We start from the raw sequence: 26,004 nt of genomic DNA on the forward strand, positions 1-26,004 counted from the left end.
TAGCGAGCAAGACAACTACATACAGTCCTTGCAGGCTTGCAATGGCGCCTAGACTAGTGACTATAAACAATAGAATATGTGAGCCATAGACATCGTAGGATGCCATATTTTAATGCATGTGAGAAGCCACAACTTTTACATACTTCCGTCCAAATTGTAGATCATTTTGATATTTTTAGATTCATAGGTTTGACTACATGTATATAGACATGGTTTATATTTAGGTGCTAACAAAAGCTATAAATCTAAAAATACCAAAACAACATATAATTTGGTACGGAGGAAGTACCATAGAATTCAAATGCATATGTATGGGTTGCAGTAACATATAAACTACGAGTATCAACTAAGCTTTATACAACAATGATACAGAAAGAGTAAAGTAAAGGGATGGATTTAAAGATGCTTTGAATTCCAAGCTCCTTCTACGCATTAGACCTATTCTTGCCCTTCAGTTTCAAAGTTGCCACGTCAATTTCCAATTCTATCTACACATCGTGTCCAATCTATGGATGCGTGGCAACAAAAAGTATTAGGTGGAGGTCCATGCATAGCAAGATATGAGAACAATTCATCAATAATAACAAAACTTTAGGCCAGTTTGGTCGGCTCCAAATGGCTCCGGCTTCACTTGCCACTGTGCGTGTACTGTTCGCCGAAGATCCTTTTCTCTCTCCTCTCCCTTCCCCTCACAAAAACACAAGGAGCCAGTGGAGCTACAAATTGTAGCTCCACCGGCTCCGGCTCCTCTGACACCCACCCTGTCACCTACAGTAGTCGGAGCTAGCGAGAGCCTTTTACATCAATTGGAACAATTTAGCTGAGTGGGCTTATGAACTTCTCAACAACAGACTACTTAAAATCTTCTAACTCACTCATACCTTCTTAAAACCTAAGAATATATAATAATGTTACCATAACTACAGGTTACTATACTAAGATTGTACATGTTTATCACAATTTCTAGCAAAACTTAACTAAAGTTAATCAGTTCATCAAAATTTTTGCCACACTTTTAGCTTGTATAGGAGAATCTTGCCACACTTTTTTAATCACCGATACGTGCGACCGAGCTGGTAGAAGAGGAATCTTGCCATGGTTTGTGGCTACAACCAAATACTCCCTCCGTATCAAAATATTTATTGCTATTGATTTTTATCACAACGTTTGACCATTCATGTTATTCAAAAATTTATTACAAATGCATAAAAAGATAAGTCATACTTAAAATACCTATGATGGTAAAGTAAGCCCCAAACAAAATAAATAATACTTACATAATTTTTTGAATAAGATGAATGGTCAAATGTTGTGATAAAAATCAATAGCGACAAATATTTGATATGGAGGTAGTAGCTGCTAACTTGGTAACACTTGACTAACCTTAGGGCATGGCGAGGTTTGATTTCAAACCAATCAGGCCCTAACTCTCTAGCAGAAACTCACATCACAAGACAAAAAATCTACATATTAGTTTCAATAAACACAAAAACTATGTTTTTGAATAAGACATTCCATTTTATTATAATTCCATGTTTCATGCTATAAATATGATTTTTAAAAAGATTATGTCTTTACAAGGCAATTTGGATAAAGCAACGATAGTGCAAAGCAACACAAAATTATTTAAATGATTTTTTCAAGTAAAAAAGAGTCCAAATGTTAGTATTAAAAAAAGCTAGCTATCTGCGCTATTTGCGTGGGCTATCCTGTGGGTAACAAAGTAAAGTTTTGGAGAGGGACACTCTTGACAAAATTAACTGCAAAGGTTATTCAGTACACATTTGATGAGTGAGTAGTACAGCATAACAAGTCTACAGGATTGCATAACTTATGGGCCAACTTGGCCTAAACACCAATTGGCAGTACACCAAGTCAAAAGGCTACTACGTTTTATTTACATTTGACGGCCAAACAAAGAGCTAAAAATCCAAAAAACTACAACCGGCAAGCACGAATGGGGACGACTATTTTCAGAAGCTCGACAGCACTAGAAAACAATGCTCTCCGCAAAAATCCGATCACCGAAATCGGCGCGTCTGCTCTCAACCAAACAGAATCCAGATCGATTGCAAGAAAACATTCCCCCGTGGCTCGTTGTCATGGCCCCCAAGGAGGGAGTGATTAGCAAGAATGAAATCATGATCCGGGGAGCCTAAACCACATGCAGATCATCATTGGCTGCGACGCATAGGTAGTATGGCCAGCTCATGCATGACTACTCTACCATCCTCATCATTTGTGATGTGATTTCTCATATATACTAGCATATATCCCTGTTTCTTGGTGCCACATACAATCCAGCAACCACTGGCCATTAGACGCGAGTGCCGTGCTCTTAAGCTCTTTCTTAATGCAATTTTTTTCAGTCTTCAGTCTCTTGATGCAATTTTTTAATTCACAGTAAGAAATTGTTGTCAAAAGGGGTGAAGTGGTGAAGAGATATGGCACAACTCCTCGGTTTGATGATATGAAGAAACCTGAATGCGCATGGTCATAACTCATAAGGAAATAGAATATAGATATGTCGGTTCAGTCTGATGGTACGAACACACATAGAAAACAGACAATTTTTTCAACACATTCTGAACTGGCATCGGCACAGATGTTTGCATCAGAAGCTCCCGGCGGCGGGATTCTCTGTTGCTGCTCGGGATTCACCAATGCTAATGATACTTAACTAATCAGCATTGGAGTAGCCTAAAAATAATGCTACTCAGACCTTATTTAGTTGCCCAACTTTGAAGATGCAAAATTACTGTACCAGCACTGTAGCACACTGTAGCGTTTCGTTTGTATTTGTGAATTATTGTTCAAATATTGACTAATTAGGCTCAAAAGATTCGTCTCGCAAAGTACAACAAAACTGTGCCATTAGTTTTTAATTTCATCTACATTTAGTACTCCATACATGTACCGCAAGTTTGATGTGATAGGGAATCTTCTTTTTGCATAGTATCAAAGTCCGGAGTTAGGATAACTACACATGGCCTCAGGAAAAATGCTACTCTGTGAGAGCTTCTGGTTTGGTCTGTCAGTGCAGACCAAAAGTCAGGCATGCACAGTAGCAGCAGAGAGCAAGGACAGCTAGCAACTGTAGCATGTGAGACAGCTTGAGCAGAGCAGGCAAGCCGCCAGGCCGACCTGACCTGACCCACCTGGCGCCGCGTTTGGTCAGTCAACAGGGGCCAGGCCAGTCCGGCGGGCCACCGCCGCTCGCCGCCGGTGAGCTTACCTCCTCCGATGGGCAATGTCCAAGGGATCATCCTGCCACCTCATTAATGCCAGGTCTTTTCTTTTCGCTCCGTCGACCGTCCTGCTGAAACCCAATTATTTTGAGACTAAACCAATCGTGATCTTTCTTTTGTTTTCAATTTCAGACGAGCATATAGCACAGCACATTACTGACGAGGGGTTTGGATATCACAAGCACACGCATCCAAATCCCTGACGAATGCTTGCTCATACGTTGGCATCAAAGGTCAAATGGAAATGGTCTGCGATGTAGTCAACGCTGCCCAAGGCTGTTACCGGGTGCGGCTTATTAATCAGACCGATTCAGCGACTAGATGATTGACCAAGTGCCGTTGTCAAGTTGTTTACATGGTATTTCCTCTCGCCACGGCAAAGGGTGTAGCGTTATTGTGTGACGTCTAGTGTAGCTACTTTTGTGATACCAGCAGCCTCACTTAAACGAGTTATAATTTGTTCAATCCTACTGTGATCTTTCTTTGCCTTGATTATTGAACCTTAATTACCCAATAACACCATCATATTCTTATCATCTCATATTCAGGTGCAGAAACTTAGATCTATTGAATTCTTTCAACATCATGCTCTTTTTACATTGCTTGAAAAAGCTTTGCTGGCTAAGAAAAGATAGCAATAGTTTGGCAAAGTTTATAGTATTGGTAAAGAGAGATGATGGGTACACATTAAGCTTGTTAAAGTTAGCCACAAGAGGGAGAGAAGGTCATTACACCGGGTGCAGGTTATTTACAAGATGTATCTCGTTTCGTTGTAATAAGGCTTTAACTAACAATTATTCTATTAGTTCACTTATGTGAAAGAAACTTATTATATAAGTAAGATTTTTAATAAGATCCTATTGTTACCAAATATATACCAACAAATATATATTGTAAGCTAAAGGTTTGCCACAATGAAATAAAATTGTAAAACAACAAAGAGAGTAGTTAGTATGAGACCAGAAGATCACAACACATCCACATCTCATTTTTTTTACCTTATTAGCCATTTTCTTAAAAGAAGAGGCAAGAGTGATTAGCCCCCTGTCACTCCAAGGAATGAGAAGTGAGGATCAGGATTTCAGCCCGAGCCACACTCTACCAGGAGGGCGATCAACTAGGGTACTGCCTAGTCCTCTCTTATTTGCTATTTTAGGGGCTATGGCTTGAAATTTCTCAAAGGAGTTAAAGGACCCAACTAGACAGACATTGCTCTTGCTAGTGCGAGAGCCGTCCAGGTTCATCCCTCCTCACCATCTTATATCTACCAGCATGGACCTCACATGTATCGTTCTTATCTTCTTCATCTTCTCGTCCATTCCATCCATTCGACGACACCCTGTTGGCACCTCCTTCCCCGCGCACCCACCCGACACCGCCCCATGACCTCTGACCCGCTGATGCGGCGCCCTTTCTCCCCCTCCCCCTCTCCTTTCTATCCATCCTCTGCCCTCGCCGCCAACTATTCCCACTGCCCGTGCCCCGCGCGGTGACCTTGCCGCCGACCACACCGCCCACAGATCGTTTGGCCGCCTCCATGCTGCTCTTGTGATCTACTCCGGCATCTTTCACATGCTGCTCCCACCGCCCGTGCCCTGCGACGACCTCGTCGCCAACCATTCCGCCCATCGACCACCCCCGCCGCCTCCACGTTGCCATTGCGATCTACTATGGCGTCCTCCGCCCCCGCTGCACTATGGGCCACCGGTCGTCCTACACCACACCGACCGGCGGCGCCCTCGCTACCCAGCAACCTGCAACCACTATCGATCCATTGTCGCTCCAGGTTCTCCCTCTAAATTCAGCGGGCGCAGATCAACCCAGCAATCCTCAACTCTGAAAACCCTAACCCCTCTCTTCTTCTCCTTCTCCGGTAGCGAGTGGTGCAGTGTAAAGATGCATGAGAAGAGAGCTCATGAGTTATGCTTGAATCTAACTTTCCTCTTTTTCCCAAATTCGAGTGGATTATATTTTGAGTTTTTGTGCTAAAGATCATTGCTGGGAGATAAAGCTGAAAAATTGAATCTTTCGTATTCGATTTGACGAGTTGAAAGAGGGACGTGGTCAACTGAAAGTTCTTGCTGCGTGAGATGAAAGCTTCGGGATTAGAAAATTGGAAAAGGCACATGGGGAGTTTGGCTTTTGCCCTTTCTCACACACGCATTCTGACGAGACGACCACACCAGACACCACACGGACACGGAGGACAGTAGACCAGTTGCAGCAGTATATAACCTCACCGCTGGTGACCGGCACAGCCTCCAGCTCCGCCCGTCGCAAGGAGAGTACTAGCTGCCTTCCTACTCGCTTCCCTTCCCGTCCTCCTCCGCGTACCTCCGCTGCCTCCCCTCGTCCTCGTGCCGCCGCCGCCTCCTCCTCCTCCTCCGGCATCGTCTTCCACCGTTCGCCGCCATCGCCGCCGGGACACGCAAAGGTGCGATTTTTGACTACGGATTCAGCGCCCCTGCTCCTGAAAGGCGCCACCGCTGCTCTGATCTGTGGTTTCATGCGGTTGTGGTTGCTTGTGATATCTACTTTGGGGGCGGTTTCTCTGCCGGTTACTTTTGTGGGGGCGGAATTGGGCTGCTGGGCTGCGGTTCTTGGCGGCCTGGAGCGCCGAATCTGGAGCCTGGAGGGGGTCGGGCTCCGCAGCTCGTCGCCAGCCGGTCAATCTGCAATTCGTTCTAGTTAGTTTGATTAGGTTGTTCTGGTGACCCCTTGCTAAATTCGTAGCGCGTGGAGCTTGGGGAAAGGCCGTTGTGTGCTCTAGTCTTGTTTACACCTTTGTTCCCCTTTCTTCCGTTTGCTCGAGGGGAACATCCTTCTGCGTCGGTTTCCTAATCGGTTCTCGCGAGCAATTTCTTGATTGCAGGTCGCCGCGGAGTAGCGTTAGTCTCATCAGGGATTAGAAAATGGCACCTTTTATTGCAAGTGCGTGCGTGCCATGCTGACATGGAGTCGTTAGTTAGTTCATCCGTGGAGCAGTGCGGTGTGACATTTGGAGATTTATCGCTGAATCCATAGCGCGGAGAGATGATGCTTCAATGCTAAAGCAATTGCAAGTTTGGCAGTGCCAAGTAAGAGCTGGAGTGAACACGGTGTAGCTAGTCTTTTGGATTGGCCCTGTTCCATGAGCTGGCGTGTGTGGCAACTGCATGGTTCGTGAGCTGTGGGCACGAGGGAAAAAAGGTGACCTCTTGGGGCTGGCACCATGGAGGAGCAGCAGTGCACCAAACGGGTGGTGATAAATTTTAATGCAGCTATTATTGAGATGAAATCCATAGGCCAAGTGACCAATGCAGTTTCAGTAACATCAAGAATTCCCTCTTGTTTTTGGAAAGAAGCATATTTGCAAGTATGCGTCCTGTGTTGCAATGGCCTAACTGCTGATTGGTGGATGGTTCATCTAACAGATTTCCAACCAAAGTGCATAATTGGGTCTGGAGCTAAAGTGGTACGAAATCTGTAGAATATTAAGAACTGTCAAGGTTGTCCATGCAGAATGAGCTGTTCTTTGATCAGCTTATGAGCAAGTGGCGATTGTTAGTAGTTAGTACCTTCCTTACAGATATATTTTAATCTGCCGCAGCAGTTGGGAAACAACAAAGAACACAGGAATACCTCCATGTTTTTCTTTGCATAGATTGTTTGTGACATGTGGGTCAATTTGGTTACTTTGCACCTATGCTAGTCTGGCATTGAGTGGACACTTCTCGCGTTTCCTATTTGTTCTTCCTCTTTTTCGCCCCTCCGTGAGCCAGTGTTCACTCATCTTACTGCTTCTAATAATCAGTACTTGGTTCCACTTCCAGATCTTGTTTTTTGGATAGAATATGTCGTGCTTTGGATGCTGTGGTGATGAAGATACACAAGGAGTACCAGACTCCAGGAATCAGTACCCAGGACACCATCCAGCAAGTAAGAGCACTGAACCTTTTATTAGTCCCATGCACAGAACCAGTTCTTATACCATGTATTTAACTTTTGGTGATTGATTATAAATTTTAATAAACTCCAACTGACCTGCAGGGAATGATGCATACCGCCCTGCTGATCAACCTCCCAAGGGTCCTCAGCCTGTGAAAATGCAACCAATTGCAGTCCCTACCATTCCTGTGGATGAGATTAAGGAGGTGACCAAGGGTTATGGTGATGAAGCTTTGATTGGTGAGGGCTCCTTTGGAAGAGTATATTTTGGTGTTCTAAGAAATGGTAGGAGTGCGGCAGTCAAAAAGTTGGATTCTAATAAGCAGCCAGACCAAGAATTCTTGGCACAGGTCCGTATCTCCTTGTTTACGAACAGGCATCTATTTTTCTTTTTTGTGCACGTTGTAGTCATTCTGAAATGCATCTGCAGGTATCCATGGTGTCAAGGCTGAAGCACGAAAATGTAGTTGAGTTGCTTGGTTACTGCGCTGATGGGACCCTACGTGTTCTTGCTTATGAGTTTGCTACTATGGGCTCTCTTCATGATATGCTTCATGGTACTGTTTTGTGCAACCTTTTTTTAATCTTTTGGGAGATTTTTGAAATCTCATGATCTAAGATTTTTCTGAAAAGGAAAATTTTCCATGCTTAAAAAATGTGGAATATGCCTCTTACAGGAAGAAAAGGTGTTAAAGGAGCTCAACCTGGTCCTGTTTTATCATGGGCACAACGTGTGAAAATAGCTGTTGGGGCAGCAAAGGGCCTTGAGTATCTTCATGAGAAAGCACAGCCCCATATCATACACCGAGACATTAAGTCCAGCAATGTTCTTCTTTTTGATGATGATGTAGCTAAGATAGCTGACTTTGATTTGTCAAACCAAGCTCCTGACATGGCAGCTCGGCTTCACTCTACTAGGGTTCTTGGAACATTCGGATATCATGCTCCTGAGTATGTTCCAATTTCCTTTTCAATTGTTCTATAGATCTTTTAATTAATTTACCCTAATGTTGCTTGAAATTTTTGTGTCAGGTATGCAATGACTGGACAACTCAGCTCTAAGAGTGATGTGTATAGTTTCGGAGTTGTTCTTCTCGAGCTGTTGACTGGAAGGAAACCTGTCGACCATACTTTGCCAAGGGGACAGCAGAGCCTTGTGACCTGGGTAAGTTTCATCTACATGCTCTTTGTGCTTATAAGATAATTGGACCTGTAGTGCTTACCAATGTAGTGTTGGTGGATCAAATTTCTGATTTGTTCAATTCTGGCAGGCTACCCCAAGACTTAGTGAAGACAAGGTTAGACAATGTGTTGACTCAAGACTTGGAGGTGACTATCCTCCTAAAGCTGTTGCAAAGGTACTATGAACAACCTTTCTTCTGAAGTATGCCTAACTAAAGTTGGTTGTCTCAACTATTTGGAAAAATTGGGTTTGCGACACTGAAAGATCCATGTTTTAGAAATTTACCAGCGAACTGATGTGGTACGCTTTAATACCATTGAAAGATTCCACCGTTAAGAAATATACCATTCCGTGACATTTTTCATCCATCCCACGTCATCTCCGTTATTTCCTGTTCATCTTCTCCGTCTCTGGCGCAAGCGCTGCACCCAGGTTGTTGGCGGCAGCCCGCAGGCCGCCGTGCCCCAACCTACTCAACCCATGGCCAGACCTTACATCAGCTCCACCTTGCCCCATAGCCGCGCAACAGTTTGGCTTGGCCGCAGGCCGCCGCTCTGCCCGCGCATCAACCCACTTCTTCGCCCCCAGCTCGGCTCGGCCACTGCGCCCAAGCTAGCTTCCAGCCATGGCTGCCCCAGCTTGGCTACGCCAAAGTCCGCTGTGAGCCAACTGACTCCTGTCACACCTCTCCCCGTCAGGCTCAAGTACATTATGGCACCTGCAGAGGAGCTGAATGGATTCGTGTTCCATTGAGGATGAAGCCGATTTAGAGCTGGGCACTGAGGATTTGCAGCTTGCTGCCTGCTACTGCTGTAGTACATGCCATGGCAAGGGAATTAGATCCTGCAGTGGCAGCACCCAGACCCAGCACGCATCAGCAAGGGCCCTTCACTGCCTGACCAATGGAAGCAGCAATGGCCCTTCACTTCCTGACCAATGAAAGCAGCAAGCACATGCGGCTTGCCGGCTCCTCTGGTTTGGTTGGAGGGGGAGCAGCTCCTCCGTTCACTGGTTGGAGAGAGAAGAAAGGTTGAGAGCCAAACGGCAGAAGGAAGAGAAATCGTGAAGAAACGGCAGTATGGATGGAAAATGTGACGGAGTGGTAAAATTCTAAACAGCGACATCTTTTGATGGTATTAAAGTATACCGGAACGATTCGATGATAAATTTCTAAAACATGAATCTTTCGGTGTCACGAACCCAATTTTCCCAACTATTTTGACAAAGTGCTGAAGAAAGTTGGTTACTGAAGAACAAAGTGACGGTTGTAGAAGAAGATGAGTAAACAGTTTTTGTTGCCAACTTATCTTCAAGTATTGTTAAAATGCCTAATTCTGGTATTGTGGTCATAGAATTTGATCAGCTACTGTAAACAACATTGTTCTTGAAGCATGTTTGTATTCAGTTACTTATTATGATATAAGCTTTGATCCTTTCCTGCTTGTGCCTATCAAGTGTTTGTTATTGGGTTCAGATATCCTTTGTTGATCCATCTAAGGTTTAACCTTGTTGTTCTCCTGTCTTTGAAACAGTTTGCAGCCGTTGCCGCATTGTGTGTTCAATACGAAGCAGACTTCCGGCCAAACATGAGCATCGTGGTCAAGGCGCTCCAACCCCTGCTGAATGCGCGGGCGGCTAACCCTGGAGAAAATGCCGGATCATAAGCTTCACTTCACTCCCCCTTCTTGTATGATAGATAAGTAAGATATATGAGTCGACAATGTCGTTCTTGCAAACGTTTGCCTGGCAGCATGTAACATTTGTGATTATTCTTCCCCCGAGTTGTAAACATCAAGATTCTTGTACCCCTACAATATTTGATTCTTTCTATCGGTTGCAAGATGACCTGTTTATTGGTGGCACGCATCGTATATATCTAACTGGAGTATGTTCCTTGCTACAACAATGTAGCGCAGCTTCAGCTATGCTATGTGCTTCACTTTAGATAGGTGACACGTGACACTACGGTTGCATTTGGGTATATCAACCTGCAATCGTAATGAAACGAGTAGATCCAGTTTTGAACTTTTGATACTGGTTTTCAGTCATCTTTACCTTCATTTAGGTTGCTCTTGTAGAAAAATGGTTTAGCCAAAATTTATCCCCTTTTCATTGCGCTGCTAATTAGGTAACAATGCATCTCCTTTCTTTTTTGCAAATTTTCAAGGACCAGTGCTTTCAGCACTTGAGCCTCAGAACTTGCAATAAACTTTCAAGGATCAGTGCGTTCAGCACTTGAGCCTCAGCCCTCAGAAGCAGGTATTTGCCATGTAGATACCGCAGATTTTAAGTACAGGAGAATAACATTAAAACCGCAGCGACAACTGCGGTAGGTACTCTGAAATTATTATATGTAGATCCATGACTACATGATTGCTCGTAAGCTTACACGAACTAGCTGTCAGTACAAGACAGAAACTGAACTGCAGAGTACAGACTACAACTATTACAGTCTACAGGACTAGGGTTTGGATGTCGGCAAGTTTCGGTTTGGACATCTGATCATGCAGTATGCATGCCCAACTGCCTAAAGTCTACAAACTAATGGAACCGCTACATCGACAGCTTCTTAAACTACAAACTATGAGCTAGCTGCTCACCTACCACTGGAATCTCTAACTTCTTTATACATGATTTAGTTCAGGATGCCATTTTCATCGTTTTGCAAGGATCACCAGGGCTAACATCGACATGGAGGCGATGAACTTGAAGCCCTGGCTCTCCCAGAAATTCTCCTTGATGTCACGGCATGGACCGTTGGGCTGCTTCATGGCCACCACCTGGTCCATGAGCTCCTTGAGTGCCTTGTCCCTTTTCTCCCCCATCTGCAGAATAGGATGTGTAAACAATCAGATCATTGACCTGAATATTTTCCATGCACAATTATGGCCAACTGCCGTAGCAGGGATTGTTGATTCACATGGTATGATTTGTTAATTCAAACTGCCAGAGATCATGTTGGATGGTCGGTAGTAAGGCAACACATTGCAAATCTGAAGTCTACATGCCAATTCAAGTAGCATAAATGAACTGATAGGCATGAAGGCTAGAAGAACAAGAAAAATAAACTATAAAGTCGTGTTTGATGTGCTAACAAGCAACAATAATGTATTATATGGTCATACCCTCTTGAGTTTTCGCATCTGAGACTGTGATTCTTGTAGACAAAATTCAAGCTTCAGAACCCTCTTCTTCAGTTCCTGATCAGTTCTCCGGTGCTTTTCCAACTATTCATCAAACAAGAAATCTCATGTAAATATACATCAATTCAGCACTGTGGGGAAATAGTCATTTCTAGCCAAATTCTGGAGGTCTTTTGTGGATGAAAGGTATAGAGCGTACCTGTGATTCCAACTCCTTGGTCTTGTTCGTCCAATGAGCAGATAATATCCTGATTTCCTCTCTCAACCTCGCAATCTCTGTATCCTTAGCATTCAAAAGGTTGTTGAGATTCTGAACATTCCTTGGTGAAACATCAGATAAGATCTTTAGAAGCTCATTATCTTTGTCAGACTTGGAGCCAGCTTTAGCAACTGCATCCATGATGTCAGTTTCAATCCGTATAACTTCATCTTTGAGTTGCATCTGTGAGAGCTCCCTTGCTTGCAGATCCTTCTGGAGAAGATCAAGCTGCTCACCTAGTTTGTTCACTCGAAGTTCGTGCTCTTTCAGCGAGCAGTCCTTCTCATTCAGCTCTTTCAGCAATGACAAGCACTGCAACTGAGCTGACTTGGCTGATGCAGCACTTGCTTCTGCTGTAGCCCGGGTAAATGACAGCTGTGTTCTAAGATCATCCAACTCGTGGAGGTACTGCATACAATGAGAAACAGTTATTGCGAAAGTGTATCTATCTTGCCCGTTCAAAAGAGATATTTGGTTATGAGAAAATCATAAGCCACAACCATACAAATTAAAAATGCAATAGGAACATAGGCGTGAAGACATTGGATGACTAGATATTTGATATAAAACTGTGGAGCAACCTTCCTCACTGACAATAGCAGCCCATAGTCAGAGCAGGAAGTTAGTAGCATGTCAAGAGGAAGGACCATTCACTCCCATTGATTCGTGATTTTTTTTCTTAAAGAAAAGGAGCCTGGACCAGATACTTAGAGTAAATCAAGCTAAATTTATTTCCTGATCAAAAGTTTGAGGGCCAAAGAAACCAAATAAATGCAATTTCACAAGCAAACAGATTGACACCGAATTGTTGACCCTGCATTATAAACAGCATTTCTCAGCTCTAGACAATATACCTGAACTTATTTTTAAGGAGATTCAGAGTAAACAACAAAACACAAGACGAGACAGATGACTTGATGAAAAGTTTATGACCATGTCTCCATATTTGGATGTGACGGCTCTAGTTCAAATATTTGTGTCAAACTCAAATGGAGAATCGGAAGAGATCTTTACCTGTTCTGTGCTACTTGTCGATGAACGTAGTTCCTCATCCTTCTCCTGTAAGCATTTCTGCAGCTTGCTTACTTCCTCTTCCATGCTCCTTGCCTTTGTCTCTGCAACCTGTCAAGATTTTTCCCTGGTCAGCGCAAACTCCACATGCAAACATGAGGTACTAGTTACAAATTACAAACTAACCTTCCTAGTTTGGGATTCCCTCACAAACAGCTGCTCCTGGGAAGCAAGTTTATTTCTCACATCCTTGAGCTCTGCTGCCAACGAGACAACGTTCCTCCTAAAGCTCAACTTCTTTTCTGTAAGATCCTTCAACAACGGATCCAAATCCGATGATGATGAAACTGATGATGATGGTACCACCTTCTCCGAGACGGACATAGCCAAGCCCCAGAAGAGCACTGTTTCTCTCCCAGTCACAATTGGCAAGAAGACTATAAGAGTAATCGCACGATTCAAAGCTCCTTGAACTTGAAGCACTGTATTATTCTCTCCGAGGACCAGCACAGCAGCTCACAGAAAGCATCCCATGGGCAAGACAAGAAGGGAGCTGAGCTTTCTTAGACCAAACCAAACACCTCTGATAGCCTCACAAGTAATAGCGCTCTTTCACACTGGTCAGTACAAGACAACCAGTAGCTTTCACTGCAGAAAACAATAATACTATCTGAGAGGAGAAAAAAATGATAACAAGCACCCGTTTTCTTTGGATCAAGGCCACGAGTTCATGTGGAGCCAGACATTTCTCTTTGCAATACAATGACAGAAGTGTAGCTTTCAGTACTCCAAGAAATCGTATTGGCAAAGAGGGAAACCAAAGCAAAGCAAACAGATATTATACATACTGCAAGTGACTTGTTCTTGTCATCTATTAGACTTGAAATAAAGGAATCAAATTAAGCATCTGCATACTTAGTCAACTTGCGGGCACCACGCAGCAAAATTAGGAGCAGCATGTTTTTGGTGCTTGGAGTCAACGTGACTCACAGTAAATAGGCTTATTGTGACAGAACCAGAGGACTAAACAAATGACCCTTTTTTGTACAGTTGAGGACCAAGCAAAGGCATCTTCCTCGGTGCCTGCAAATAGATGAGGACAAAAGCGTCTGACCCGTCAGGCAATTTCAAACCAGTTCAAATTTCCCGAAGAATCCGACAGAACCTTCTACTGGAGCTAGATGCAACCGAAAATACTCGAGTCTTTCGAGCACCAGAGGCGTAAAAAATCTCTCCTTTTTTCTAGGATTGTATAAAAATTTCGAATTTTTTCAAACAGGGGAACGCACCCAACCATGAGAACGTTGCGGATGCGGAATGGATCATCAGAGAGCAGCCGCTATCTCCGCTCAAAACGTCCCGAGCTCCCCATCCCAGGAAAACAAACAGGGGAAAAATGCAGCGAAGCGACAAGCACGGCCGCGGGTGAACAACTCGACATGAACAAAGAGGGAGGCGGAAGAACCACGCACCATGGAAGCGAAACCACTCAGCTCGATTCCGGCGAAGAAAGCGCTATTCCGCCCGCCCAGACCACGGGCCAAGAACCACCACCACAAATCAAACGCCGGTCCGGTCCTCTACTCCTTTTCCGCTCTCAGATGTCTCCTCCTCCCGCCTCCATGGCCAGCACCAGAGCCGGCGCACCCGCTCTGACGACCGAAGACAGGGGAGGAGTATATTTCCCCGCTGATTCCTCCGGGTTTTGGGGATAAACCTCCTTCCTTTTTCCGGCTGATGAAATCCTGGCGGTGCGCGGGCGGGAGGGGAGAGAAGAGACAAGAGAGAGACGGCGAGAGAAACCGGGGGGCAAGGAAATGAAAACGAGGAAATAAATGGTTGGGTTTGGGACGATGGAGATGATGAGCTGGGATCCAGGTTTCAAATCGACGTGCGGGGCCCGCGGGCAGCGCGCGGCAAACTCCAAATTTTTCGTCGGGGCGTGCGCCACGTGCTGACCTGGATCCTCTGTGTCACGGCGCTGCAGCACACGTCCCCGCGTGCCCCCTGCCAGGTGTCCGTGCGCGAGGTGGGCCCCATGAGGTCAGAATACATAATCTCGTATATCTACTGTATTCTGTACTCGTAGGTCCAAGATTCCGGTGTGGTGCTGCAGGGCGTTGGATGGGATTATCATTGATGTAGTTGTAACTAAAATTGTTGGGATAGTTTATTGTACTTCTAAGCTTCTGAGATTTTTCTCTGTTTTATATTTTAAAAAAAAGAGGGCAAAGGATTTGGAGTATAATTCGGTGCACCGTTTCGCAAAAAAAAAAGAAGAAGCTAGGATTATATCATCGTGTTACAGATTAGCTTGTTGACAATGGAACACCATGCCATGTGCGGCTTAAGCCAGCCTCCTGCTCGTAATTGGTCGTGTCACAACGAAGACTAGAACTAGAATACATTAAGGATAAGGACACACACACTCTGGTACTGATTCAACATGTATACGCTACTATATTTCTGGTGGCAGCAAATCAGCACAGGAAACCGCGGCGGCGCATCGCGTGTTCAAATTAAACTTGCAGCACGTACCAGCTGCTTGCACCCAAATAAAACAACGCTTAATCACGCGTTGCTCTACCGCATTCTGCGTGTACGATACGTGTACGGTGTACCGAGCTGTTCGCTTTCTCACGTGAGGCTTGCATTTGCAACCAATGCAACGACGTCAGCTGTTACCTTGCATCAATCTTGGATGCATTAAGACCACCTCCAACGACGACAACTCATAAGTATGCCACATTTTTTACCATGCGGAAGAGAGGGAAAGAAGAGCTATCTCTTATTCTAAAAATAGGCTCATACACGCGTCCCTAAATCTTATGGAGCTAACGTGTGGAGCTACATATGCATAAGAGCTAGTGCTTGACTCTAATTGTTAGGGAACATATCTCGGACACTATGGTTGTGTTTGGTTCCCACCTCCTAAAATTTTAGTGACTAAAAAGTTTTAGTCCTATTTTAGTCAACCTCGTAAAGGTTGTTTGGTTCAAGTGATAATAAAATGTTGTAACAAAAGGACCATGCTGCTCTCCCACTAGTTGCCCCTCCCTTCTTCTTCCTGGTGCCGCTCCCTCCTACTTTCTTTGGGCCGCATCTCCCTTCGCCGCTCCCTCCTCCTCTCTCCGGGGCGGCGCCTCCCTCTGCCACTCCTCGTTGCAGCTATGCCACCCGCCCTCCACCTCAGCCTCACCGTAGGACCGTGACGCCCATCCGCATCCGCCTCCTCCTGCAACCGCGCACCCCCTCTTCGATGTTACGGGCGAGGCCCCCTCCGCCCGCGCAGCACCCCACACCCGCTCCACGGGTAGACACGCCACCCATTCGACTCCTCCCTCCATCACCCACATGATTGAAGCGCCGCCACACCTCCAGACGCGCTGGCTGTGGGATGGGCATGGCCCTGCCCGAATCGAGGCGCAGCTGCACCAGGTCGCCACGCCAAGAATGCCAAGAATCGGGGACAAGGACCTGGTGCAGTAGATCCAGCGGAGGAGGGCGCGACCGCTGGTGCGGATGAGGATCTCCACCGCCCGAAGCTTGCACAGTCCCGCCCCTCCCCCCGCCGGATCTGGTGCTGGTGCTGGTGGGTCTGGTGTTCCTTGGCGCACGGCCCTGGGCGGCGGCGGGCGGCGGGAGCGGGGCGGAAGTGCGGTGGGAGGGACGCCGGCGGTAGACGGAATGGCGGCGAGGGGCCGGGCGGGAGGGAGCCGGGAGGGAGAGAGAGGGGGCAATAAAGGAGGGTTAGTGGGAGTCCAGATCTGGTTTTAGGAGGTTTTAGGAAGGGTGGGGGGACTAAAATTTTTGAGCCTCCTAAAACTCTTTAGTCACTTTTTAGGAGGAGTGTTTGGCTCTTTAGTCCTATTTTAGTCACCTTCTAGGAGCTAAAATTTTAGGAGGCTGGAAACAAACACCCTCTATCTCTTATCTCTTATAAGCGTATAAGCTATCACTTAATTCTAACCATTGGAGGGGCCTAAGCGTATAGATGGGCTTGAAATGGCGAAGTGCAATGCAGCCTACTATTTATCTTTGCAGCCACGTCAGTGGTGCTGGTGGTAGTTGTAGTTGATCCCACCCGTGACGACCCATTGGCCCTCTCCGACTCTCCGTATTCATTGTGGTCACGGGTGGTCCGTCAGTGCAAGCTGGGAAGCACGTAGTGCCGTAGTGGACTAGTGGAGTGTACTCGGTACTCCGTACGTATACGGTATACAGTACTAGCTAGTCACAGTAGTAGACTCGTTGATACATACGCGGTGTACCTCGATCGACCATGAGTCCATGATCAAGTCAAAGCGCATCTCAAGGTGTCTCCGATCTCACTGGGCCTGTTCGCTTCAGCTTATTCAGCCGGGTTATCAGCCATCAAACTGTGTTTTCCTCTCACAACAAATCAGCCGTTTCAGCTTTTCAACCAGCTTATAAGCTGAAGCGAACAGGCAAACTGCTGCTACTGAATACTACTACTCATTAGGCTGCGATTGGTTTCAGCTTCTAGACAGGCTCCACTAGTGCAAAAAGAATGTCTTAGCCTAGAAACACATTTGAGATACGTTTATGTCTATGCAGGCTTGCACAAGTTGTCGGTGGCTCATGTGAACGTTTTGTGTCACCGCCTCCTCACGCCATTGGCGCCGTCTCACCGGCGGTGAGGACCCACACGGCCGCTGACACCCCCGCGCGACGGAGGAGCTCGCCCACACGGCCGGCGGCGGAGGGCCTACACGGTTGGTGGCTCCCCCGTGCGGCGAGGGGCATGCACGGCCGGTGGCGCCCCCTAGCGCCGGAGGGGGCTCGACTGCGCAGCTGGCGGCAGCCCATAGGGTAGAGCTCGTCTGCTTGGCCAGCGGTGGCCCCGCACGGAGGACCTCGCTGGATCTCGCTCGCACGACCGGCCACACAACAGATCTTGCCCGCCAGCTAGACGGGAGGAGGAAGGGTCGGAGGTGAGGGTGCGGTCGGAGGTGAGGAGGAGGGTGTGGCCGGAGGTGGTGGAGAAGAGAGACATAAATAAAATGGTAACTTCACCTATGGCTTGTAACGAGGTGACCTTAACAAATTATACAGCCAACCAATCATAATCTTATGCTAGCCATGATTAAGCTGATCAAGCAACCAAACACAGATTGCACTACATTATACAGGCTTAGGCTAGCCTGGCTCCAGATTCTAACCATGCCATGATAAGCTAGGCAACCAATCACAGACTTAGTCTCCGGTCAGCCCATCACGGCCCAAGCCAAGTGACATCAACTCAAGAAAACCCAATAGTCTCAGCCTCGCACAAATCCGTTGCGACACCCTTCCCACACCATTTGTGGCCAGTTCTCCAATGACCATTGCTTGTGGTATCTAGTGTTAGAGTAGTAGCTTGGCGTTTGTAGTGTTTTAAGTGTTTGTTTGAATTGTTTGTGTTTAGGTTGTTATTTTTTTCTTTATTATATTGTCCAATATAATTTTTCATCTTCTTTCCTGGTTCGTTAAAAAAAAAATTCCAACGACGCTGCTGGAGGAGAAGGACAAGAAAGATGACATCAGGGCCTACAGCCAATTGAGAAGAGGCGCTTATTACAGTTACAGCCAGCCGGGAATCGTCTCCCTTGCGTTAGTTGCCAATTCTAACCACCAAACTACTCGCCCCGGCACACGTACCAAGACTTTTTCTATCGTTAACAGGAGTACTAACTACTATCAAGCTTTGTAAAATGATGTATTATGATGTGTCCACTACACGATTTTCATGATTCTCCGAGTGTATTCTGTGAATGGCTGACGGTTATCGGTACTCATTATACTTTTTTTCAAGTAGCCAAGGCTTTTTTTCTACCCTAATAGCGACGAACCCCAAGTGTTATTTATCAATTAGGAAAGGCAAACTTTTTTCTATGAAAAATGCTGGTTATAAAACTATCACTAAACATAGGTTCGTAAGAACAAGGCACGATGCATTGGTTCACATGAACAAGTATCATCAATCATCGAGTTATGTAGCTTTCTTAAAATTTCGAATAGGAACATATGTAGTTAAATTTTATCTTGAATTTATTCCTGAATATATATGTAAGGAACTATAGTGCTCCTTAAATTTTTCTCAGTGGTGGGTTTGGCTAGGGATGATGAGAATGAACAAGAAATTAGAGGCATGGCTACTTGCTTGAGTCGGTGAAAATGGGAGTTTCATTGGAATAACAGCGAGAGTTTTGTGGGCCAATTCCCACCAATCTCTTAATGGGAGAGGAGCGTTAAACCGGTAATTGCATGTTAAAGTGCATTTTATGTGTAACGCTTTTTTGAATATTTTAAGTCAAAGTTTATGGAACTAAAATTAATCAATTTACCATTTATAAATCCACACATGAAACTGAGGATACACTCTCTATCTTAATTTCTATCACAAAAGGCGAACAAAATGGGCTAGGACTGAAAATCCAATTCCCATATTAAGGGTGCGTTTGGCAGAGCTTCCAGAGCTGATTTTCTGCTAAATCCAGCATGAGCTCTGCCAAATGGTTTTTTTAGAGATAAGTGATTTTCTGCTAATTCTATGAAGTGATTCTCTGAAATGAACTAAGAGGCTGGGGGTTGAAAAAAAATAGCTTCTCCTGATTCTGGGAACTGATTCTCCATCCTGATTTTAAGAGTTTATGCTAGAGAATCAAAGAGAATCACTTTCAGTCACAGAATCACTTCTCTCAAAGAATTAGCTCCCATAGAGAATCAGAATCAGACGGAGCTCTACCAAACAGACCCTAATTCTCCCCTTCAACTCTCACGTCAAAGTTTTGTGGGGCGACTCCCACCGATATCTAACAAGGGACAAGGCTGGTAATTGAATTAAAATTGTGTTTGAAGTGGAAGATGGATAATTAGAGATGGATGACTGGATTTTATTCAATGTTTAGAAAGTAACGAGAGATGGATGACTGGATTTTAATTCAATGTTTAGAAAAGTAACATATTTGTTGTGATCAATCTTTTCACGGGCCATGTATGGTCCCTTGTTTTCCTAGCCCATGCTTACGTAGCTCAATAGTATCATCTGGTTTTGTGATCATTACCTTGTAAAATATCACAATATTACTCCCACTATTTGTTTTTAGCAGACGTATTACATTTTGAGAGTTCTTAGAAGTATACTTTGACCACCGATTTCTCTTACAATATATCATTATATAGTTGTGGTGAAATCAATTTGTATTAAAAGGCATTTGAAATATGGATCTATTATACAATTTTATACACCAACACATGCATATACTTTGATTAATTGTTGATCAACATTTATGAAGTTTGACTTATTAAAATTCTAACACACCTATTACAATACAAACAGAGGGAATAGTTTTTTTAATGGCTGCGATTAGTCTTATCTTGCTAATTGATACAATTTTATTTTTATAGCTAAAGTTTAAAAGGTTTGGCTAACACCAATTTTAAATAACTTGGGAAAATCAACATAAAATGGCTCCTGAAAACTGAGCCAGCTAATAATAAAAAGAAAAAAAATGTGCACTCTAGACGCACACAGAAGCAAATTTTCTTTTTTTGTGTTTGAAAATTTCCTAATTTCCCATATGGGGAGGTGCGGAAAACCTCTCTCTGCTCGCTCGTTGAGCCGTTTGGTCCGCGTCTCCGCCCACCAGAGAAACCCTAATCCTCCTCCCCCCTCCCTCCCCCCTCGAAGCCGCCATCGCCATGACCTCCCCGTTCCGCCCCTCCCCGCCCGCCCCCTCCGCCCCGGGCGGCTGCGGCGGCGACCGGTGCGCCTCCGGCCGCGACGCCTGGCCGCTCTTCCACTTCCGCCACGAGGGCGTCTTCTGCCTCCTCTGCTCCTCCTGCGTCCTCCTCTACTCCCCCGCCGCCTTCTGCTCCGCCTGCCTCCACCTCCTCTCCACCTCCGACGCCGCCGCATCCGCTCCCGCTGGCGACCCCGCCGTCGCCCCGCCCGGGCCCACGGCGCCCTGCTCCGTCTGCGCCCTCTCCGTCGCGCACCTCTCGTGCGTCCCGGGGGACCCCGCGTCCTTCGTCTGCCCGACCTGCGCCGCCGCCGCCGAGAACAGGGCCTTCTCCTTCACGCCCGCGCCCCCCGCCGGGGGCGGGGGCCGCCGCACGCTGGACGAGCGCGACGCGCGGGTCCTCCTCGTCGCCGCGCGCCTCGCGCACGACTCCATCAGCCGCGCCGCGGCCGCCGCCCGCCAGGAGGCGGAGCGCCGCGTCGCGGAGGCCGCCGCGGCCCGGAAGCGGTCCCGCGAGATGCTCGACGCCGCGTTCCGCGCGCTGGATGTCGAAGCCAGGGAAGCCAAGATGAGGCCCGTCCCGGCCCCCCAGCCGCCCAAGAAGAAGACCCCGAAGAGCACCGAGGCGAACAGGGACAAGGACAGGCTGCTCAAGCTCAACGCCATGCAGCAGCCTGCGCTGGCGTTCGCCGCCGCAGCTGCCGCTGCGGCAGCGGCAACATCGATGCCATTGCCCACGCCGCCACCATCCAGGGAGGTGAAACAAGAGGCGCAAGGTGAGCCAGCACACATTGAATCACTGCAAATGGGGAGCCAATTTATTACTCTGTTCAATGATTGGTGTGAAATTTTTGCAGGTTCTGCGGCGCCGAGAGAGGATCGCCCCACGCTATTTGGGACCTTGCAATCGTGAGATTGGAGGGACACTGTGATATGCTTCTTCCCATTCCTCTTCTGATCAACTGCGTCTTTGTGCAGCTAAACAATCTGAGGAGAAACTGAAATCTCAGGGTTAGTCATCTTGAAGGGCGTTAGGATCCTCATTTCAGATTCTTCTCACCGTAAATTCTATTCTTGGCTTGACATGCTAGATGAGTCTTATGTAGCTGGTCTGCATCCAGTATTCCGATTTGTTCGGTGAATGAATGTTGCGTGCTGAAACTCAACCAGGTGTTCAGTTACTAAAACTTTTGTCTTTAACGCCTTCAGTTCGTCATTGATGGAGCTGGATTGAGCAGACATGAGTGCTATGTACCAACTAGACTGATAGTTGGGTTTTGGAATGGTGAGCAGATTCTTGCACTTCCATTTCTGTCGTCGGGCTTCATTGTAGATGGACCGAGCGATTGCTTAGTTGGTAGAGGGGGTTGCAATCGCCCTGCCCAGTGCCCACCCAGATTTAAGTGGACACCAAAAGTGCTGGCATTAACTGAAAATGAAAGAGATTTAGGCGTTTGTGGAATGCAATTGTGTGTTTTTATGGACCTCCCCAACTTTCAGTACGTACACCACTTGTGAGCTCTCTGTTTGTCTTGTATTAGTTCTTTCAACACGGAGTCATGGACCTTGCAATCTTATGCAGCAATTTATAATGTACAGGAAATTATTAGTCAGTTCCAGCCACCCTTTGATTTGCATAGAAGTAACAGGACCAGTGATTCAGTCCTCAGAAGATCCCATGGCTGTAATTGTAAAGTTGTACACATGTACTCCCTCCGTCTCAAAATACTATTCGTTTTGATTTTTGTTAGATACATACTATGTATCTAGACATAATATATATCTAGTTGCATGTCAAAAGCTTCCCAAAATACTATTCGTTTTGATTTTACTTAGATACATACTATGTATCTAAACATAATATATATCTAGGTGCATGTTATGCCCTAAAAAAGCTAAAGCTAAAACGAATAGTAATTTGGGATGGAGGGAGTATATCTCAAGTTCGGATGACAGTCGTTGCCACAAGTTCGCGGAAAGAGATTTTTGCAAGTTGATAGCCAATCACTAGGAATGCCATGAAAATGAAGCATAAAAGCAGATGCATAAGGCATACAGTGGATATCTCCAACTAAACTCTGTTGCGTATATCCCAGTTCATCTTACTAACGCTGAAGTGAGCATCACTCAACAAGTTTCCCCACAAATTAGTCAGTTGAAGAAAGTTTATGAAGAACAAAAATACATAAGCACAACTGTAGTTTCTTTTTTTTTTCATTGCTGAATTAACCAGAGGCTCTGCCAAAATAGCTGCACAAGCCGGGATTGAGCTAGGACATACAACATGAGCTTATTACATAAATGAGAAGCAGAAGCAGAATTTGGAATCAAATGAACCTGCCAAACAACATCAGCTTGGCATGTCTTGCTCCACTTCATCCAAAGCTTCAGCACCAGAGAACCCATTTCAATTTTATAAAATAATACGAGTGACACATCAATGTGCTACTGCCTACACCAAAATTCTGCATCATGTAAAGTTACAGATTTTGAAGCAGGAAAAACAGGCCAAAAGCAAATCCAGAGGTCCATCTTGTCTTTGCCGGTTCAGTGTTAGGCTTCATAACTTTAGTGGTTATGCTGCAAAAGAAGCAATTGCGTCCATCTCTTCTTGAAGCAGGAGTGCATCAATGAATACATCCAGGTTCTCCCCTTCCATGACATCTGCTATGGAGTGGTGAGTGATTCCAACACGATGATCTGTGACACGGCCCTGTGGAAAGTTGTATGTTCTGATTCGCTCAGACCTATCACCACTTCCAATCTGCAAACAAGTTAGGCCTTGAAAACCAGTAGTTAACAACTTGACATGGGGGACAGAAATTTCAATTTAAGATTACCTGCTCTGATCGAAGCTTTGATCGGTTCATATGGAGTCTTTGCCTTTCAATTTCATACAGTCGCGCTCGGAGAATTTTGAGAGCTTTAGCCTTGTTCTAGTGATAGTTAATTATAAAATTAGCATATCAATTTCTTTATAATCGACAGGACATGAATAAACTCAGTTCAAATATTGCAGTTGTGCTAATGACAGCAAGGCTATGAAGAAATGAGTAGATTGAGATGAAAAATCAATGAAAAGATGTGAAACTGAGCTCTAAGAACTACTGCTTTCCAGGTTTTAAAGGGGGGACTTATATTAGAATGTGCATATAAAATTTTGTTCATGATGTTTGCAAAATCTTACCATGTGCTGTGATCTCTCATCTTGGATTGCAACCACTGTTCCGGTTGGAATATGAGTTACCCTAACAGCACTATCAGTTGTATTAACAGACTGACCTCCAGAGCCACCTGACCTGTAGGTATCAATTCTCAGGTCCTCATTCCGCAGTTGGACATCAACCTACATTTCCAGAAGTGATTTTGTTAACGGGTAATCATGATGGAAATTGGAAATTGCACAGATGAACAAAAGTTGAATGGGAAAAAAGGCAATCAAAATGGTATATCCAATTCCAACCTCATCAGCTTGAGGAAGAACGGCAACCGATACAGCGCTAGTGTGCAGCCGTCCAGATTTTTCAGTCACTGGCACTCGCTGCCATGAACAGGTTATGTCAAATAATATAAAATCCAAGTAGGTAAATGTGATTGATATTATGATCATGTCCCATTATTGTACCTGAACTCTATGAATGCCACTCTCAAACTTCAGTTTGCCAAATGCCCCTGGACCTGATATAGTTCCACTAGCTTCCTTCATACAAATGAATAACAATACGAAATATAGGAATCAGGAGTTTAAGAGCTTCCAGATCTTGGAATGGTGGCCACATTTATGCTGCAGTGAAAAAACCAAGTGCATATATACAAACAAAACTGGGAAAACATCGACAAAGATTGTACCTTGTATCCTTTCACAGCAGACTCCATTATGCCAATGACATCAAATTTCCACCCATTCTTCTGGGCATATTTCTCGTACCTATAACATAGAAGAATCGAGTTTTATTAACATAGATTGAAGATCACATACATTTTGCTCCAGAGCAAGTTAACCTACATTCTGAATATATCCATTGCAAACAAAGATGCCTCTTCTCCTCCAGTTCCTGCAATATGAGACCATCATCAACCACCTGTTGCCTAATGATAGAGTAAAACTGGAAGGATGAAGGTGTTCATGAATGTACAGGGCGAGCGCTGGCTTTACCTGCCCGCACCTCCAATATACAGTCCCTCTCATCTGCTTCATCTTTTGGAAGCAACGATCTAAACAGTTCATGTTGCAATCGTTTCTCCTCCTCAACAGTCTCAAGTAGCTCCTCAGCTGCCATCTCACGCATGTCTTTCTCTTCACAAGCATTTGTTACCAAAGATTTCAAACCCTCAATTTCCTACAAACAAATATAGCCTCGTCTGAATCATCAATAGTTCAAAGCGTAGGTTGCAGCATGTAAAAAGTTGTAACCGGATTACTACCTCCTGTTTCGATCTCAGCTCCTTGATCAACTCCATGGTGCTCTCTAGCTTGCGGAGCTCCTTGTTAGCCCTCGAATACTCTTCGGGCGAGGTGGCTGGCTGTCTTCATTAACACCAACTCACATCAAGGCTATTGCGGTAAGGATACCCTTACACAATGATAAATCATGTGTGCCATTCTTGCTTATATTTTGGAGCACCAAAGAGGAGCTCGCTAAATTGCCAATCCGAAATTACCTGGCTGATTTGCTCCTGGAGGTATGCGCTCTTCTGCTCGATCAACTTCATTCTCTGCTCCATGATCCCCACCAAGTTCGGAGGAAGCTGCTGGCTCATCTCTGATGCGAAAAAACAAGGGGACTAAAACGAGATTTCCAGTGTGCTCTGCTCTTCTCGCAGCAGCTCAAACGTTACAAGAGAAGCAACAGAAAAGGGAGCCAATTTTCGAGGTGATGCACGCCGAAATCATACTATCGCGCGCGAGCTCGGATCTGAAAGAGGGGAGAAAGCAAGGAGAAAGAAGCGGAGAGGAGAGGTGCTCACCGGCGGTGGAGTAGAGCCGCGGAGGAGGGCACGGACGCCTCCAGGTTGCGGGAGGCGACGCGGCGGCGGAGGACGGGATGTGTCGGAGCCGTCGGAGCGCGGCGAGGGCGCCGCCGCCGCACCGGCGTAGGTGATGCTGCATCACGGCGGCGGCGGTGGCGGCGGCAGAAGTGAGAACCTTCTAGTGCTGGTTTCCTTCGGGTTCGGCCTATCGGGTTTAGCACGAGAAAGCGCCTCTTACAGATGTTTACGTATTGTGTCAAATTCCGCCTTCTGCGGCAATTGTACCCTCCCTCGGAACTCGAAAGAGATCATGGGTTTCAAGGAAAAGGCCCATTTCAAGCCTGGTGATCTCAAAACTGTGGGTAAGTGCTCCTGGGTATATTTTATCACCTGAATAATTTAATTTCCCGTTTGACCCTAATAAGAGCCCCTTGGCTGAAGCTAAAAACGGATCAACGCATACTCCCTCCGTACTCACAAAGGAAGTCGTTTTGGACAAGATTTGGGTCAAACATTG

The 26,004-nt window shown here is 45.6% G+C and overlaps 4 protein-coding genes across 6 annotated transcripts; 2 read left to right on the forward strand and 2 right to left on the reverse strand.

Annotated features, from left to right (window-relative positions):
- Positions 1 to 5,503: 5,503 nt before the first annotated feature.
- Positions 5,504 to 10,220, forward strand: LOC117848185 (probable receptor-like protein kinase At2g47060). Of its 2 annotated transcripts, XM_034729515.2 has the most exons (8): positions 5,504 to 5,682; positions 7,061 to 7,166; positions 7,278 to 7,525; positions 7,606 to 7,732; positions 7,853 to 8,126; positions 8,208 to 8,340; positions 8,447 to 8,533; positions 9,891 to 10,220. In XM_034729515.2, exons 2-8 carry the CDS (start codon positions 7,082 to 7,084, stop codon positions 10,020 to 10,022), a joined length of 1,086 nt encoding a protein of 361 aa, XP_034585406.1. In that variant the 5' UTR covers positions 5,504 to 5,682; positions 7,061 to 7,081; the 3' UTR covers positions 10,023 to 10,220. The 2 variants fall into 2 exon arrangements, with proteins under 2 accessions (XP_034585406.1, XP_072148649.1); XM_072292548.1 differs by lacking the exons at positions 5,504 to 5,682; positions 7,061 to 7,166 and having other exon boundaries at positions 7,312 to 7,525; positions 7,623 to 7,732.
- A 439-nt stretch (positions 10,221 to 10,659) lies between these two features.
- Positions 10,660 to 14,609, reverse strand: LOC117848186 (nuclear envelope-associated protein 2). The gene is made up of 6 exons (XM_034729516.2): positions 14,244 to 14,609; positions 12,958 to 13,419; positions 12,775 to 12,882; positions 11,701 to 12,168; positions 11,484 to 11,585; positions 10,660 to 11,183 (listed from the first exon to the last, which is right to left on the reverse strand). Exons 2-6 carry the CDS (start codon positions 13,153 to 13,155, stop codon positions 11,013 to 11,015), a joined length of 1,047 nt encoding a protein of 348 aa, XP_034585407.1. The 5' UTR covers positions 13,156 to 13,419; positions 14,244 to 14,609; the 3' UTR covers positions 10,660 to 11,012.
- A 5,823-nt stretch (positions 14,610 to 20,432) lies between these two features.
- On the forward strand, positions 20,433 to 22,298 carry LOC117847152 (uncharacterized). Of its 2 annotated transcripts, XR_004638548.2 has the most exons (3): positions 20,433 to 21,292; positions 21,374 to 21,527; positions 21,726 to 22,298. XR_004638548.2 is itself a non-coding variant. In XM_034728316.2 (2 exons), the coding sequence occupies exons 1-2, from the start codon at positions 20,476 to 20,478 to the stop codon at positions 21,427 to 21,429; spliced, it is 873 nt and encodes a 290-aa protein (XP_034584207.1). In that variant the 5' UTR covers positions 20,435 to 20,475; the 3' UTR covers positions 21,430 to 21,983. The 2 variants fall into 2 exon arrangements, 1 of the variants encoding a protein (XP_034584207.1); XM_034728316.2 differs by having other exon boundaries at positions 20,435 to 21,292; positions 21,374 to 21,983.
- A 604-nt stretch (positions 22,299 to 22,902) lies between these two features.
- On the reverse strand, positions 22,903 to 25,700 carry LOC117849675 (peptide chain release factor 1, mitochondrial). The gene is made up of 11 exons (XM_034731313.2): positions 25,485 to 25,700; positions 25,179 to 25,279; positions 24,942 to 25,040; positions 24,673 to 24,856; positions 24,523 to 24,571; positions 24,366 to 24,444; positions 24,142 to 24,216; positions 23,980 to 24,057; positions 23,704 to 23,862; positions 23,357 to 23,452; positions 22,903 to 23,280 (listed from the first exon to the last, which is right to left on the reverse strand). The coding sequence occupies exons 1-11, from the start codon at positions 25,624 to 25,626 to the stop codon at positions 23,092 to 23,094; spliced, it is 1,251 nt and encodes a 416-aa protein (XP_034587204.1). The 5' UTR covers positions 25,627 to 25,700; the 3' UTR covers positions 22,903 to 23,091.
- Between the last annotated feature and the right edge of the window lie 304 nt (positions 25,701 to 26,004).

The sequence above is a fragment of the Setaria viridis genome, chromosome 3, assembly GCF_005286985.2.
Source record: "Setaria viridis chromosome 3, Setaria_viridis_v4.0, whole genome shotgun sequence".
In the NCBI taxonomy this organism is placed as follows: Eukaryota; Viridiplantae; Streptophyta; class Magnoliopsida; order Poales; family Poaceae; genus Setaria; species Setaria viridis.